At 43.0% G+C, this 19,106-nt stretch overlaps 1 protein-coding gene across 1 annotated transcript in view; it reads right to left on the bottom strand.

The window, feature by feature from the left end:
* rev3l (REV3 like, DNA directed polymerase zeta catalytic subunit) overlaps positions 1 to 3,183 on the bottom strand; it is a 71,904-nt gene extending 68,721 nt beyond the window's left edge. The window contains exon 1 of the mRNA XM_034150328.1: positions 2,588 to 3,183. Within this exon, the coding sequence (XP_034006219.1) occupies positions 2,588 to 2,726 (139 nt within the window). The 5' untranslated portion in view covers positions 2,727 to 3,183. The remainder of the gene's footprint in view (positions 1 to 2,587) is intronic.
* Between the last annotated feature and the right edge of the window lie 15,923 nt (positions 3,184 to 19,106).

Genomic DNA, 19,106 nt, shown 5'->3' with positions numbered 1-19,106 from the left:
CATGCAAACGCTCGAGGGGCAAAATAGGTGATACCCTCTTGGGGTTAAGGACATTTTTGGATTGCATTTTATCTTCTATAAATAGTGCAATTGGGCCATGATTTTTGTACCTGGCAAATGCATCAATTTAACCATGGAAAAGCAAATAAACCTTCAACTTTAAAAACTACACTATGACTCATTTTTCTCTCCTTACTGAAATAACTTATTGTACTCACTACTTAACTATCTATCTAAATGGTTGAATAACAATAACACACATATATGTACTTATCAGCTCAATCAACGTAAAAAGGCAACTAGAATCTGTCAGTAAAAAGAAAAAAGTTTGAATTATTGGCACTTTCATGTTAACATATGTGACTGCACACAAACAATCTTAAAGGTCCCATGTCATGCTTTTCTGGTTATTACCCGTCCCCTTGTGTGTTATGTAGCTTTGTATGCATCTACACCAGGGGTGGGGAACCTTTTTCCTCTCAAGGGCCATTTACATTTTTCAACATCCTCCGAGGGCCGTACAAATTATTGACCTCTGCTTAAAAATACTAAAATCACAGCCCATTAATTTCGCCTTTCTTTCATGCTGTGCAAAGAAAAAGCAACCTCTTAATCCAGATATCTTACCATGACTCGCGCATGCATGCACGTGCCCGACAATGCAAACATGTTGGTGTTCCTTGCTCGAAAACTTTGAAATACAGATTTGGATATGGCCTGTTGGGCATCTGGGGTCTTTGTACAACAGTGGACTGTACACATATATGTATATATATATATATATATATATATATATATATATATATATGTATATATATATATATATGTATAGATATATATATATATATATATATATATATATATATATATATATATATATACACACATATATATATATATATATATACACACATATATATATATATATATATATATACACACATATATATATATATACACACATATATGGGACATTTTCATATTGTTTGTCGCCGACCAACAGTGCGAAATACAAAGTTATGTCATTTATGATGACAAAAGACATCAAACGCTACACTTTTCTGCACTCAGCAATATTGCAGCCATTAATACCGGCCAGAAACATAAATAAAATGATGCTATTAGATGTTGAACCAAAACCAAATGTCAAGACCCTGTACCCTGCCTTCAAACATAAGATTGATCTCATATCACCCTAAAGTACACATCCTCACTGTCAAGATACCAGGGCTGCTGCTGCAGAGTGTGTGTGTGTGTGTGTGCGTGCGTGTGCGTGTGCGTGTGTCATATCAGCACAACAACATGCAAGCGTGCATACAGTACTTGACAGAACCAAATTAGACCTGCCAGTGCCACCCCCCTGACCCACAGTGCCTCAATTCTCTGCTATAAATCCTTTAATCCTTACTGAGGGACATCCTGTTGGACACTGCCCTGGGTCCTTCAGAGGAGCATTGTCATAGTTTGGGGGGAAAGTCTGTGTAATCCTGCTATAATGATACACAATAACTTTACTATTATTATTTTCACCTCGCATATGGTTGAATACATGGCACAGCCTTCGCAGGAGGACTTGTCGGGGTGACAATGATGTGAATGAATCTTTTGTTTTGCGGCTTGGGGATTTAGGTACCCAGAGTGCTTGGCTGTAATGGCTTTATTATTATTAGAGAGCTGGGCATGTGCCACATTTCAAAGCCATACTCTTGATATAATTCCTCCCTTTGCAAAATGTGTGTATGCATATTATGATTTACAAATTTGAAATCTGCAAGCCATGACCGTTTCTCCATATATAGCCATAGTCTTGCCTAAGCTTATGAAGTCAATATGCACTGCACATGTATTTTTACACAATGTGGGATTCTGTTCAACAGGTCTACCTCGTTATATCCATTTGTATGTACAGTCATAATGGCTTCTACATATCTACCGTCTTCACAATTGAAACGTTGGGCTTTTACATAACCTTCAATGTATCTTAAGCTCTGCTAATTATACAATGTATAGCCGTTTATCTTGCTGCAGTCACACACTTGGCATTAACACAGTTCCGTTGTCTTTCGTCTACCACTGTAGTTTTCCATGTATTGCAGAGGAATGAAGGAAAGCTGAAAGAGGAGCAGCATGTTGTGAACCACTCCACAGGTTGCTTTCACCACAACAGAACCAGCATAAGGGGCTGCTGTTAGCGGTCCCTTAATGCCACATGAGGCAGGTAAAGGCTCGGGTCGAGCCATGAGAGCAGAGCTTTCCGCCGCCACATGCCATGATGGAGCAGGGGAGCGAAAACAAAGCAGCCTCGTGAGGAGGGGGGGGCAGAGGAGGAATCCCACCGCTGCACGCAGCCCGCAGCCCGCGTGCATGCAAATCAATAGCGGCTGCTACACTGCATCACCCGACATTACCCTCCTGTTGACATGTTATATCAGACCCGTTACATTTCCTTCACCGTACAGAACGGACGCGTTAGTGTGCGCGTCTCGGCGGCCACAAACACACAACATGCCACGAGGACCGCTGCCAGAAAGCACAGCCACCATTAGCGAAAATAAATAAAACACTTATAACAGAAGAGCCGGCTAACCTGCAGGCGTAGCTCCAAATATCCGCACCACCGGCACTTTCTTTACGACGCTCTCCCTGAATTCAGAATAGCAGACGTCCAGGTCTTTAATGGGACTCGCCAGATAGAAGTCTGCGGTGACGATGCGCACAGCAAACATGACTGCCGCGTCCGACAAACAGGGACCGACCGTCAAAAAGCAGAATAACTACAGCTCGGTGTCCATAAGATGCAGGCACCTCGGTGGCCAGTCAATACCAGCCAAAGGGAGTGTTGTCACGGCGGTAAAACAACGACAGCGCAGAGGTGGAGCCCGGCTTTTTCCCATGAAAAAATGCCAACAAAGATTCCCGTGGCTCCAGCGCGCGACGATGTGCCGCCGTATAGGTTCTGCGGCGGCTGGGGGAGCTACACTCGACGGAGGCGAGTCACTGGACGTTTCTCAGCTGTCAGGTACATGTTGAGCTTGTGATTGTGGCTGATTTCAGCTCTCTATGGTGTTTTTGTTTTCAGCCAGGAAGACGGTGCCCAGGCTTCCGGTAGCGTTAGCTGTCCAATTCACGCCTCAGAACGAGTCCCAGCCAGTCCCGCTGTATCAGCCCCTCAGCTGCTGCTGCTGCTGCTGCTGCTGCTGCTGCTTCCATAACAGGCTAGCACCCGTTAGCCAACATATGAGCGAGGTAAGCTGCTTACAGGGCATACGAAAAGAACTTCCGACCACATTTTCAGAATAAAACGGGGGAAAAACGTGTCAGTCACAAAAAGCACCTCAGTGATGATAACTTTTTTTGTTGAAAGTTGTACATGATCTGGCACGTCTGTTTTGTGGCCAGTTGTTAAAGACTGTGACCAGTTTCAAAGTAGATTCAAAAGTCTATCATAAATCTAATCGATAGATTTATGATAAAAAAATTATAAAAGTAGGGTAGACATGTGGATGTTATCCGGCTGAACAAAACGTGCATTTATCTAACAGGTACGTTTCCCACAGATCTTATTTCGAGCTATTTTCTAAAATCCTATGGAGAAACCTCATTGCTTTTTTGTCGAGGGAAGCCATGCGCAGCTTACTTCCGGGTTTTAGGACGCGTCACTGCAGCTCTCTCGTCTCCTCTTCACACACCACACTTTTCGCGGCACACGTACTTACAGCCAATCAGCTCTGAATGATGTGAGATGACGTATGGTGGGGATGGCAGCTCAGTGCCCCTATGGTCATTATTTTTTTGCCACACACATTAAATAGGAAAATACTCTGAGCATGCGCAGTGTAGTTTTTACAGTCACCGTTCACTTCACAGTGAGAGGGAGGGGCATGATCAGGTTTTGTCCCACATGGCTCTAAACAGCTCAATAGGCACACACTGTGACTGTAGACACACTAATTAGAAGAACACAGACTAAAACAGCAATGTACAGACGAATCAGATGATTAATATATTATATATATATATAATATATATTTTTTATTTATTTTTTGCATTTTTTGTAATCATTATTTGTAATACTTTCTGCTGACACTAGGTGGGGCTGTGCCCCACCTGCCCCTAATGACCAGTCGCCACTGACTGTGACATATAGCCGTTGTCTTTATCATACACGTAACACGGCTAACGGGAAGTGTGCAGAAGTGTGGCTCCTATTTATCCAGCAGGAGACATCTTCGTGATGGCGGCCCTCCTTCGAATCATTTACCACAGGTTAGGGTTGAATTGGGTTGAATAGAGAAACTGTCTTTTGGTTTTGTCCTCTGCTATAACCGGTTCAAATCCAAATGAAACAAAACAAACAAAAACGTTTATAAAGAAGTAAAATATACAATATGGTCGAGCTCAGCGGTTTTCAAAGTGTGAGGCGCGCCTCCCCTGGGGGGCGCCAGAGAGCTTCAGGGGAGGCGCAGCGTGAGAAAAAGAACAACGAGAAAAAGACGAGTAAAGTGACACTTGCACACTTTTGGCTGTCTGTGGAGACCGAGTTCCCCCACCTCGCCAAAAAGGCTGTAAAAGTGCTCATTCCCTTCACCTCCACCTACCTGTGTGAGTCCGGGTTTTCCGCATTGACTTTGATCAAAAGCAAGTGCCGGTCAAGGCTGCAGCCAGAGGATGATCTGCGTTTATTCCTGACTCATTGTTCCCACTAAAGTAGGGGTGAGTGTAATAAGGAGGCAAAGTTGACGTTCAGTGTGTTGCCGGGAGCATATAAGGATGTTGGAAATGTAAAAAATGTTTAAAAAATATGTGTTGAGAACGCGGCGTGCGAAAATATACGGGTCGTGCTGCAGCTAGATTTGCCTGTCCTCTGTAAGGCCCAGACACACCAGGCCGTCACCAGAGAACTCACCGACACCGACACCGACAGTTGCATCGGCGAGTTCTCCTGCGTCTTGGCCATGTGTCGCACTGGAACACACCGCAAAGACTTCAGCCGAGCACGTACAAACTGCGCATGCGTGAGTGGCAATAACTCCTTACCAGCAGGCGGCGGTAGTGTGTATTCGTCATTCAAAATAGGCAACAACCGGAAGACAGAGAAGAAGAACAGACTGATATAAACAAACAACAAATAGCGTGTGCGTTCCATTTTCACTCTCGTCCATCGAAAACATGTTTTAGAATATAAAAATACATGAATGATGAAATGAGCACATAAAGTGCAGACATACTATAAAATCACAGTTAATAGACCTGCATCTGATGATCGCAGTGTTCTGGCGGGTGTGTAGTTTATTGAGTCAGCAATGTATGTAATGTAATAATGGCCACTTCTTGCTAAATTTACATTTCCATGTGATGCTTTTATCCGAGGCGACTCACAATAGGTAAATGAACAGCAGTAGACAGTATCTCATTTACTTAGACACTGTACTTAAGGACAATGTTGAGGTACTTGAGACTAATCCTGCAACTTTATACTGACAAATAAACCGATGAGATGAAAAACCGGACATGACCAAACAAATCACGGAGCTCTCAGCAGAGGACAGCCGGGGACGCTTCCGCCGATATCAGAGATGTCCCTGCTATGTGTGGGAGGTAAGAGAGGACATTTAAGGGCTATGTTTGATGTCTTTAAGTATCACCTGCTGGTGTTTAGCTGCTGTCCTGTGCCTTCTTAAATCGTTTGTTTACGTCCCTCACTTCCGTTTCGCTTCTCATTTGCTAGCTGAACAGCTGATCAGAGTGGTTTCTTGGCCCGATAGCTTGTGTCCGACAAATGGCAGATTCAACATGTTGAATCGGCCATGTGTCGACCGTGAAAGGCCAAATAAGGCGTGTCACGGCCGAGGGTTCGGGACACACCAAATTGACTTTGGGCGACAGGGCACGCTTTGTCGCCAGACAACCGAAGACGGCCGATATCGGCCTGGTGTGTCTGGGCCTTAAAGAAGGTGTCGGCGACTGACATGCAAGGAAGAACGACTGTCCACAGGCTGTTCCAACTTTAACAACTTTATTAACTTCCAGGGTAGTGAATTGAACATGCAATTGTAATCGGGTGTGTGGTATATTTTCATGCACGGACACGCATGTTCCACAACACACAAACTGAACAACACTCAATTGTCCGATCGCTACCAGTGTCCTTGCGATCTTGTTATAACAACAAGTGCACGTTACTGATTCAATATGGTTGAGACCATTCAGGCTTATTCTAGAGGGGTGCAAGGAATAGTCCAAGTAGTGGGGGAGTTTTATACAATATGTTTAAAACATAAAGATAAAAAGGTTTAAAAAAGTTATTGTTTAATGTTTTAAGGAGGTGACGCTACTCAGCCAATCAAATCGGTGCAGTCAGTGAGTCAGCGCGATAGATTCAAACACACACACAGAGACGAGACAAGAGGAGAGAAACAGTCTTCATTTTCTCTTACTGGACCTCTTTGAAATACAATTGAATACCCCTGCATTATAGCAACAACAACAATAATAATAATAATAGCAATAATAATTGGGAGGGGGGGGCGGCTGTTCTTATGTTCTCTGAGGGGAGGCTCACCTTCCCACACTTTGAAAACCCCTGGTCTAGCTGCAGCTGCAGCAAGTACACGACACGCCCCGTACACGATACGCCCCCTACACGACACGCCCACCTGACACGACACTATGGTGGCTGAGTGACGTTGATACCGTACATGGCAGATTAAAAACAAATTGCAAATGTTATTGTAGCATTTTAAGCAACTATTAGGCAAATTAATTAATAATCTAGTCTATCCGTTTGAGACACAACAGCATATGACTTTAAGCACAAATCATTTTGTCTAATTAATAAATTAAAACAAAAAGGGGGCTTAGTAAACTTTATTTTTTAGTACACATAAAATAGGTAATAATGAGATAATCTATTAATTATGTTTGTCTAACTGCTACACATGTATTTATACATAAATGTAGATATTTATGAACATCTAAATATAGTTGTTACAGGTTTTAAGATATACATAATCACATCATGGGGTCATTAAGGTTTCAAACAGGTTCATGTAAGGTAGGCCTACTATAACATGAAAACATGATTTTTAAAACTAATTTCTGAATCTCACATTAGCCTGTAGTTTGGTATGTTATTGATATGGGCTGGACACCTCTTCACAATGATCATCATTGACTTTTTTTAGACCAAATTAGGAGGGCCAGTCAGGCCACTAATGAGCTCAATAATTCACATGTATTATTACTTTATAAATTAAGAGTACTAGGGGTCCATTTCAAAACCTTTGAAGGAATCGTCATGCATTCTGAATGTTTCTGTACTTTAAAAACAGGCATCATGGCTTAAGATCCTGTTCTTGTTTAAGATTATTCATACTCATTTGTGAATTTAACATCCATATTCACTCCTCAAAACTGAAACACCAACATTTTTTGTTAAAGCATTGCAGGCCTAAAGCTCCACGTCAGTGACCTATATTTTAATTTCTTCCATCAAACTTTAAAAATGGCAAAGAGCATGTTTTTAAAGATTTAATCTTTTAAGAAACAAAATATCAACTTTGAACAGAAGGGTTTAAAAACACGTTTTGAATGCAAATAAACTTGAAACATAAACCTATTTGTCATTTCAGAATTCACTTTTATTGTCTGCGTGAAAGGCACAGTAGGCTATGAGCGAATACATATCAACATTCAAAAATTACAAAGTCGTACAATATATAGGCTACCATGTGCTACTGTCTAGGATTAAGTATGGTGAGACTTTTCAGCCCGCGACCCCCAAAATAACAGTGCCAGAGACTGGCGACCCGACGGGATAGTGATCTCCAGTGTGCTGGGCAGTGTTGCGGCGGAGGGAGCCGAGGGCACCACCGGAGGAGAGGCAAGCGATGACCGCAGCATCACCGTGGTGCAGATAGGGCAGAACGGGGAGTACCTGGGCACGGCGCGGCTCCCCGCACAGACTTGTTACACGGAGCCCATCACCGGGGAAGCTGCCGGACCGAGAGTTTGATCCTGCCTGCGGCGGCAGAAGGCGGTCTGCTCGGCCTGCCTCTGGGGTCCCTCCTTAAACAAATAAATAAAAACCTTTTAAATAAAACATTCATCTTAACAGATAAGATTTGATCATTTATTTTAAACGTCAGGCCTACAGCATGGCCACAAACCCCATCTACAAACAGAGGCTCTGTCCTAATTACCTGATTGCATCCACCTGGGTTAACTTTATATAAGTTTACTTTAAACCACACTTAAAATAATAATATAATTATTATACATATGTAGGCCTACATGTCTACAGTATAGCAACTAATAAATGTTTTAAATAAATAAACATTCAAATGTGAAAGACTCCTTCAATGAATATTTAAAACTTACACAAAATCAGATTCTTGTAAAGATTAGAGTACATGCATTGTTCCATCTGTCAAGCTAAGATATACATATATCTTAGCTAAGATATACATATATCTTAGCTAAGATATACATATATCTTAGCTAAGATGTATATCTTAGCTCTTAGCTTGACATGCTCATCCAGTTAGCATGTATGCTAATAGGACATGCTCGCTCAGTTAGCATACACCAGGGTTGCCAACTCTCACGCATCTGGCGTGTGACACACGCTTTCACTCTCAATCTCACGCTCTCACGCTGCCCAAACTATTCTCACGCCAAAAACAAGAATACCGAAGACTAGAAACGGTTTTGAAAACTTTTGTCACGTAGTGATCATCTTCTCAATAAAACATCTTTGATAATGTCTTCTGGCCAATCAGAATCACGATAACGGCGTGGTGTTGTTGCAGGAAGTCCCGACGGAGAATACTTTTGCGGTAGTACATCTCTATACATCGATACAACATTACGTGTTGATAGAAATCAACACGTAATGAAATAAGACCCCACGGTTTGATGATTGATAGGTGTGTGGGCTGTCTTTCATTTTGACACACAGAACAATGGGGGCTATCCACCCTTATCCACAATGTAAAGTAATTCACACAGCCTCTTCCCTCTTCTCTCTGTGAGGAGCAGCAGGTTCAGCTTTCAGAACAAAGTCACAAAAAACTAAAATTAATTAATTTGTTTAAATATGTCGTGTAGTAATAGATTTATTTATTTTTCTTCTCAAGAGAGTACCAGAATGTGTATTTTATGTTAGTATTTCAAAAAATCTCCTGGGGGAGAATCCCCCCAGACCCCCCTGCAGGGGTTGGGTCTTCAGCATGTCAACTCTTTCACCTGTGGGGAAATTGCAGGATTGGCTCCAGGTCGCCCTTTTTATTTACTGCAAGACAAATGTGCCTTTTTATTTCATACAGTTCAATTTGGATTGAGACAGGGAAATGATCTAAACCTCACGCGTGGCGTTTCACTGTCGGGGGGAGCGTGTATGTAATTACATTGCAAATACTGACTTGAGCCCCACCACTGTATGGGTTAGCCCTACCATAGATTACCCAACAAAAATACTCTGGAGCCGCAACTGCCGACCCGTATTGCGCATGCGCAGATCTAAAATCCAGTAGAAATGATAAAAAAGTAAAAGTCTGCTGCTTATTGTTCTACTAGGCCAAAATAGAGTCAAAGAGTATATGAGAGTGAGAGTGTGTTAATTAATATATTTGGCAGTTTGGAGTAAGTCTGTAGATTTGTTTGTGTGTGTGCATTTTTATTTATCGTACGATAAGTCAATTAATTGCTTATCGCGACAGGCACACAATAAAACAGTGGAAACAAACATGTTTGACTTTCATTAGTGAATGAAACTGTGTGCCCTTTATAGTCTGTGTCCATTATTGTGTATTTGTATATATTGTATATATATCCTATATGCTAAGGTCCCGCTGCTGACACGATAGCAGTCATTTCGTGCGCATATGTGTAATTAAACCGAATTAAACCCATGATATCAAAATCTCACTCCAGCCAGGTACCCAAAGTTGGCAACCCTGGCATACACATATATATTATTTATGTATTCCATTCCTTTAACTTGAATATTTAAAATACAAATTAGCTAAATAAACACAATTATACTGTGCTAAACAGCCAAATCGACAAACAACCGAGAACCTAAATAGAATGTAATTATATCTAAATCCACAAGACGTTAATTACCTGTACTCGGTGCACTATATTGTCTGTTGTCTGTTCTCTGTAAACCTCCATGTCTGATTACATATCCTTGCGTCAGCGTCTCACGTGTTGGGCGAGCTCTCTTCTGACCATATTTGGAAGTACAACTTCCTACAACTTCCTACAGGTTCAACCTCCACCGGCTGCGGCTGCAGCTGGACCCTTCTCAAAATATAGGCAAAACATTTATTTGTTCAATTCAAAAAAGATCTGTCCGGTGTTTAAAACGATGAGCAGGTGCAAATAAGTAACCAAGGTAGGTGCTCCTTTCTACATGATAAACACAAGAGGCTCATCTCAATTGAATATTTCACCTCCTCCTTTCCCTCACTCGCGTCCCTTCCTTGCGCCTTAGCTCCGCCTCTAATGTCGCGTTTCCACTACACGGCCTCGCTCGGCCCCGCTCGGTATGGCTGGGCCTCGTTAGGACTGGCTCACTTTATGGCGCATTTCCATTACAGTTTAGGAACTGGGGCACTATCTATAGCAGGGGTCGGCAACCTTTTTGATATGAAGTGCCATTCTAAAAAAAAAAATGTATCAGCGTGCCGACGATCGTGAATTATCAACGGGGGGGGGGGGAGAGGGTGTTGAAGAGCTCGACGAAAACACTCGTGAAAAGTGATGTTTAAAACTCAGTTAATGGGGCTCATTCACTGGCGCTTCCACAAACAACAACCAACATAATTGTTACATTAAAATGAAGTAGCCTATATTATTCAAGTTTACATTAACTTTGGATAATAACACGGGGGAAATGAGCGGAAGCGCTCTCTTTTCCTCTCTCCCCCTCTCTCTCTCTGACAGCCTGTCAGTATCTCATGCAGCTCACTGATCCAGTAATGAGTGACAGTGAAGAATAAATATATTTATAACTAGTTCCAAAGGTAGATCAAATAGCTAAGTGTGTTAGGTCTAACTCTTGTGTGTTCTGCTCCGCTCACCGGTCCGTCACAGCGGGTGGAGCTGCAGGATTTATGCTTCACACACGTTGCATACCGCTATTTTATTGTCTTTTTCGGACACCTTAAAATACTGCCAGACTGGTGAAGCGATTTTGGCGAGCTTGTTTTGCCGCACACAGAGAAAAGTGTCATGTATGTTACGTCTCGCGATCGGCCTTTTTGAGTGGGGCTGCGTTGCGCGCATGGCTTCCTTCTGCAGGTAACGGGGAGACGCGCTCTGGCGGCGGTCTCGTTCAGGATCCGAAAATAAAATAAATATTTTGTACACTTATTCCACTTATTCCTAGTGTGCCACTGGTTACGGTGCCGCGTGCCATTGGTGGCACGCGTGCCAGGGGTTGCCGACCCCTGATCTATAGTAACGCAGTGTAGGCGGAGCCGTGACGTGATCTTCAGAGGACCCCAGAAAAACAACACAGCCGTTAGCTGTTAGCACTCAGAGCTCACAGCTCCTCATATATGTTCAGAAACTAGACAAAAGTTAAACAAGTACAAACCACAGACTGCCTGTGTCATGGTGAATACAGTCGCTGCTTTATTTATGTCTGTATAGGCCGTTGTTGTGAGTGTGGACGGTCGGGGCATATACTGCGTTAGCTTAGCCAATCTCCATTTAGAAAACAAGCATTTTAAAAGGTTTTTCCCCTGCCGTCTGTCTGCAGACTTGACAAAGCATTAATTCATGGTTTTTACTAACCGGTATCAGTATGTTGTTACTTCGGCATCATTTTGAAACGTGTATTACAATTAAATCACGGTCAAATATGTCCATCTTGTTGTAGTTGTTGCCCCCTTGCCAGCGACGCTCTCTCTAGTTTAGCATACTCAGCCCGACTCAGCCTCGTTGCCTCTGGCCCTGGCCCCACGATTTTATGAGGCCAGAAAAACTGTGAATTAGGACCCGCCGGCCGGTACTAGGCCAAGTGGAAACGCAACCAAAGACGGGCCGCTGACGTCACAGCCCTCTTAAACCGGGCTGCGGGCTGTAGTGGAAACGCGCCATAAGAGGCGAGCGAGAGATGCGAGGAGGAGACGCGAGGACAGAGGAGTCCTCAGGTATTAATTGGGATGTCCTCGTTCACTCAAACGTCACTCTTAAACTTCGTCTGTTAATGATGACATGTGCACAGCTGTATCCCCTCTCATCGGGTTTAACTGAATAACCCTTTAGAACCGGCCCATTTCTTTGTAAATATTTATTTAAATGAATTAATCTTTCTCTTGTTAATCAAGGAATTCAATGTATGATGGTTGGTCCTGCTTTTGTGTTCCGTTGTGGTGTAAAAGGTAGCCTACATTTAAATACAAATATAATTATTATAGTCATGTGAAATCCTTTACTTTAAATGTGTGTCCTGTCGATCCCCACATTCACCACAAACCCACATTCAGGACTGAATTTTAAATAATTTAACTACTGAATATTTTAACACAAAACTATAAAATAATTGTTATTTATCAAGATCTAGCCATTTATGAAATAGCTTTCTTAATAGCTATGTTTTAGTGACGTTCAAAATCTTTCAACATGACTTAAATAGTTAGTAGGTTATAACCTTAAGAAATGAATTGCACATAATAATTCCCACGGAGCTGTGAGCACTTATACATTTATGTGACGCTTTTCCACTCATTCTTCCAGTTCTCCGTTTTCCTCTCTTGAAATCAAGCGGCAAACTCTGGGGAAGAGCCGGGACGCCAATACGGAAGTGCCACAAACTGCAGTTCATATATTGGCCGATAGGCGATGACTGCAGAAAGGAGCAATTTCCATATGCCAAATTTTACAGCAGAAAAAAACATGTTTCTAGCCCTGGCTGCAATAAATATTATTATGGATATAGTTAGATTCCACCTTCATGATTATGAATCTGTGAGTGAATTGTTTTCTAACGCGACCCTTTTATTTATATTAGGTCTTAAAGGGCCCATGTCATGCTTTTCCGGTTATTACCCGTCCCCTTGTGTGTTATGAAGGTTTTTATGCATGTAAACGGTGTGCAGAGTCAAAACCCTCAAATTACACCCTGTAGCGAGTAAAACTCTAACACAGAAAATACCTCCCCAAAACGCCTCGTTGGAGATACGTCATTGTCCATTTGATTCTTCCATTTCGTTCCGGGTACGACATGATGTCAAGCCGTACCCGGAACGAAATGGACCAATCCGTGGAGCCGTTACGTTACGTCCGCGGAGCCGTTACGTTAAGCCCCCGCTGATTGGTCCAAATTGACCAATCCACGGACTTCCTCACACACACATCTGTGTGCAGGGAGCAGGCAGCTCAGCTGATTTCTCCTCCCTGGCTGCAGGCTGATAACAGACAATTGGGATTGCAGCGAAATTCTCTCTGCAGACCCATTCTCACAGCGTTTATCAACCTTTTTCTTACTCAATATCAAGCCACACTTATTGTTTTTACTTCGGCTGTGACTTTGTGTGTGCTCAGGATGAGTTTGGCTGTGTTTGGCTGTGTATCCTAAACAAGGAAACAACACCTCCACGGAGCTCAGCGCGATTCACAACGTCCCGACCAATCAGAGCACACTGTGCTCACAGGGAGGGTGGGGGCTGGAGCTATTGGAGCTACAACGAGCCGTTAAAGGCAGAGAGTGAAATTCAGTGAATACACGTAGTTTACAGAGATGCTGTATGAGAAACCAATGTGAGTTTGGAAAATTGCACAATATAAATCTATTCTAGTAGACCTCAACAATGGAATTATGATCAGTGGAAATGGCCCTTTAAAGTTTTTGCATAAATTAGGGCGTGGTCACTTTGATAGACAGGTCCGTGCCTGACTGTCAGCTAACAGCAACTTGTCCACTCTGCTAGGCTACAATGTTAGTTAGTTGTAGTTAACTGTACATGACCCTTTAGCCGTGTTCGTGGTGATTGTGACTTTTAGGGAATATTGTTACAAATACCAGACAATTAAAATGTCGTGCTGTGCGCTTGAATGTACTAACAGAACTTCCAAGAAGTCTAAAATGATAATATTATACATGTTAACCCCGTTAGCAGGTGTTTGTGTGCTTGTTAGCTTAGCTTGTTATGTAGCTTATTAGCCAGCCAAGGACGTAACCCTTATGTATATATATATATATATATATATATATATATATATATATATACAGTTTAGTTTATGATTCAGCCTTGGGTAAGACTATATATATATACTATATCTATATATATATATATATATATATATATATATATATATATATATATATATATATATAATCGTTTTTAATGCTAAACGGGAGCAAATGTTAAAAGGGGACCCAATTATCCCAGTGGTGGCTGCCGGAGCTAACGGAGCCGCAGGGGGCTAGCTCCAGCCGGCGTCCAGCCGGCGTCCAGCTCCAGCCGGTGTCCCGGAGCCCCCTGCGGCTCCGTTAGCTCCGGGCGGTGGAGTCCGGTGTTATTACTGGAGATCAAGGAATGCAGCGAAACGCGGACTTGGTTCGCCTGCAGCCCGCTGTAGTATTAGCTAAATAAATTATGTTGAACAAGGCTTATTAAGCTGAACATCGCCACAATTGTTCTGCTATGTATCGGTACTTCTTTTATTTTATTAACGTGATGACAAGCATTAAGAATAACAAAAAATAGCTAATTCTCTTGCAGATTGTCTCGTTTGATTATGAATGTAACGTTTGTATAGGGGAACTACACTGTTTTATCCAAACCAAAGTGCCACGCAGTAACTTGGTATGCTTGTATTTCATGTTAGCTTAGCTTCTTAGCCTGAGCTAGCTCTGTTTACTTCCAGTTCGCAGGCAGCAGGTCCCGCCTCGGCTCCGCCTCTTTGCCCTTATTTGGAGCAGGCTGGAGCAGGCGGGAGTTAGACTCTGACGTCACTGTCGAGCCGTTAGTGGCCGACTCCGCCTACTAAGGGCTTCTCGGCAACTCTGCAGAATCCTATGGGTGACGTCACGGACACTACGTCCATTTATATATACAGTCTACGGTTGAAATCGACCAGAGCTGTGAAGGTGGGGGCGGGGCTTTTATACGCGAGTAGTAAAAACACTTCCGCGTAGTCTCCTCTCATGTATCCTCCCTTTCGTCTCCTCCCGCACCCCTCCTCCCTCACCCTTCCTCGACTCCTCCGTGTGCATTTCAGCTATTGGGGCTGCGTCTCAGGTCGGTTATTTTCATTTCCTCGCTCGTCGGTCCTCGGTCTCACCGGAAGTTGATTTGTCTGCGCCATCTTGAGTAGCGTCCCATGGCGCTTATTTCTGCCGGAGGACCGAGGAGCGAGGAGCGATAATGAAGGAGCGATAACCGAGGAACCACCAGACCATCCTCCGGTGAAATCCTCAGATACTCTCCCCGCCCCCTTACTGTGTATCGCTCACTGATTGGACGATGCAGCGAATGCACTGATCTTTTGCTTCTTGACATGAGAGCAGTTTACCAGCGGAGTGAAGAAAACACATGAAACTCACGGGACTCACTCCTCAGTTTATACTGTGTTTTGTTTCAATTAAAGGGGACCTATCATGCAAAATGCACTTTTGTACGTCTTTTATACATGAATATGTGTCCCTGGTGTTCCAGGGAACTCACCAAGTGTCAGAAAACACAACCGTCTCTATTTTCCTCCATACCCAAATCTCTAAAAAAGGGGCTGCAACGGATCTGATAAAAACTGATCCAGATTTGAACACTGTCCTGACGTCAGGACGGTGGCACTACGGCTATTGGGCCAACTCCACCAATCAGGAGGAGACAGCCACGGCCATTGCCGTTCGAAAGCGCTGGAGACGCTGTAGTACATATGCCAGGCCTGTAAGTGGCGCTGTAGTCTGCCACAAAAGCAGCGAAGAAGACTTGGTTAACATGGTTACCCTTCTGTTTATTCTCCGCGGTGGCTTTCTTTCTCCCTCCCCGAGGCAAGCGTTTGCTCCTGCTGCTTTAATTCAATGCAATCCCTCCCCGTCGAGGCAAGCACTGTAATTCTCTCCGGTTAGTCCACCAGCAGATGACAAACACCCACCTCTCCGCCTCTTCCAAGGAACGAGGGGACCGTGCGGCAGAGTTTCAGTTTCAGTTTCTTTCACCGGTCAAGATGTCCGTTAAAGTTTAAATCTTCCGGACAAAATTAGAAAAGTGCCGGTCAAAGGTCTTCTTTGTTATTTATTGAGCTTTAAAACAAATGAATAACGACTCTATATAGGCTATAATATTTTATTTTTTAATAATTTTCTCCCCCTCTTCTGACAGCCCAGCAGCTGATCAGAGCACGTCTCACCTCTCCTGCAGGGGGGCGTGGTCAGCTGCAGCTCACACAATCAGACCCGTAGACAGCAAACAGCACATAGAGCGAAATGAGGCATGGCTAAAATGCATGACCTGTTTGGTATTTTGAAAACAGAAACGTATAAATATACCTTATATAGGTATGGCCCTACAATATATCATTTAAATATAGCATGATAGGTTTCCTTTAATGTATCATTCAGTTACAAATATGTGATATATCTGAACAACAAAGTGGGCAAAAATTATTTTATTCATTTATTGGAAACATTTTCATGATCGCTTTTTCGTTTTACATTTTCATTTATTGTCATTTCCATTCAGTCAGTCATTAAGTGCTATTTAAAATGTTAATTTGCTACATATCCACACAAACAAACTAAGTGTGCAATCCAATGAATGTTAATCTAACTGGGTTTTGATAGATAACATATCTCTTTTTCTTCTCTGAATTATTTTATTTCTATTGTGCACTCTAATCAATATTAATCTAACTATTGTTCGTTTATACATTTTAAGAATGGCGTTTATCTTTTTTGAGAATGAGTTCTTATTTTATTTAATGTATTTGGGTCTACAACAGATGATACAAATGTTTGTGTCAGTAAATGTGTTGGCCTACTAACAGAGGCGGGGGTGTTTGTGAAAATAACGGGGACAGAGCTGCTGTCAGACGAACAGCTGTGCGGCGTCATCACAAACGGACGTCGCTTCACGTGATGCTCCGGAGGAAAGGACGTCCCATTGCTCTTAAAACTCATTTCCCTGCTTCTCGTGGTTTCCTTGCGTCTCTCCATGCTTCCCTGGTGGGAGGGACTAGTCGCAGGGAAACGACGCAAGTGAGGGACGCAAGGATTCCATTTAATCGACCTGAGAAGCAGCCAGAGACGTCCTTCAACATGGCGTGTCTTGATCGATTTCCGGGTCAAGTCCCGGAGGAGGGGAAGAGAGGAGTCGAGGAGGGGTATTGAGATGAACCTAGTGGCGAGCTGTGACTTTTATACCTTCAAGTGCATTATTCTGGCACAGGAAGATTATGTTATAGGACATTAACGATAAAACAGAATATTGTTCTATTTTTAGACACATCTCGCGAATCGACTGGGAATCTCCCCCCCGGTCGATCGCGATCGACTGGTTGGGCACCCCTGCTCTATACACATGCATAAACTTCACAGCGGGCGGAACTTGTCATAAAGTCCGCGAAAATAAAGCCCACCCATTTAGAGGGAAGATATGATTGGTCAATTGTACTGTCATTTGACATTACTCTCTCGTTCAGTTACTATAGCTGGCCCTCTGTGAATTTACAGCTGGACCACCAATCAGCTCCTATCTTCACAGTGGGTGTTTCTCTGGGTGTTTCTCAATCGCGAGTAAAGCTGCTTCAGAGCCACTATTTCAAGCATACTACGTCATCGAGTGCCGCCGAAGTACTGTTCCAATCTCCAGCATACTTGGAAATCTACCGAGCCCGGCGTACTCCGTTTGGAGAAATATCGAGTCTGCACATGAGTAGACTCCGCGGTCTTAAAATCCCCACAATGCTTTGCGCACGGACCAATTTCCCCAAATCTGTGGCGGAAGATGTAAGGCGGGGCCTCTCATATGACGCACACCTGCACACTTGCTAGCGTGTTCCACTCTTCGTTTTCCGAATGCCAGGAAGGATTCTTGCCTCGCTTCTGAAGCAAGATGCTCGGCAGACATGTGCTACCAAGCAATCGTACTCGCGATTGAGAAACACCCTCAATGTCGAGTAAAGCTGCTGCAGAGCCACTATTTCAAGCATACTACGTCATCGAGTGCCGCCGAAGGACTGTTCCAATGTCCAGCATACTTGGAATTCTACCGAGCCCGGCGTACTTCGTAGCGAGAAATTTCGAGGCTGCACATGTGTAGACTCCGCGGTCTTAAAATCCCCACAATGCTTTGCGCACGGACCAATTTCCCCAAATCTTAGGCGGAAGATGTAAGGCGGGGCCTCTCATATGACGCACACCTGCACACTTGCTTGCCTGTTCCACTCTTCGTTTTCCGAATGCCAGGAAGTATTCTTGCCTAGCTTCTGAAGCAAGTGACTCGGAAGACATGTGCTACCAAGCAAGCGTACTCGACATTGAGAAACACCCAGAAACTTGCAGAGACGGCTAAAGGAGCTTCTTTCATTTAACCCTTCACATTCCAACAGAAACTGAACAGGCAGATTCGAAGGATTTATTTATTTTGAAATGTTATTTTAAATACAATTAAATCAAGTTATTTTGGTAAAACTAATGAAAAATATAACTACAAAAATATTTTAAAAATCAATCAGCAGGCATCTGCTTATATTGGCCAGCAGAGGTCGATGAGCACATGGACACATCAAACTGATCCAGAAATATAAAATATGCTATATCTAATGCACTGTTTGGTGGGAGATTTTATCTAAAGTGCTTTACACTGAATGCATACAGTACTTATATGGTGCTTTTCTAATTACTTATTTCATGAAAAGGGTGTGTTTCTCTCCTGATGTTGATGGTGATGAATTAATGAAAAAAATGATGTAAAATTAGTAATAGCTGGGAGTGTATTTTTCCAACAACAGGTCATATAGACAGGTGCCCCAGTCCTCTCGTTGTTTGCATCTGGGTGCTTTGACTCACCAGATAAGGCAGATTCAAGTGGACACGCAAGTCCTGGAACCATAACAAACGGAGGGTTGGTATACGCAGACAGCACCCT

The sequence above is a fragment of the Trematomus bernacchii genome, unplaced genomic scaffold (genome assembly GCF_902827165.1).
Source record: "Trematomus bernacchii unplaced genomic scaffold, fTreBer1.1, whole genome shotgun sequence".
NCBI lineage: Eukaryota > Metazoa > Chordata > Actinopteri > Perciformes > Nototheniidae > Trematomus > Trematomus bernacchii.
Note: the sequence above shows the minus strand (reverse complement) of the source record. Positions and strands in the feature narration are given on the sequence as shown.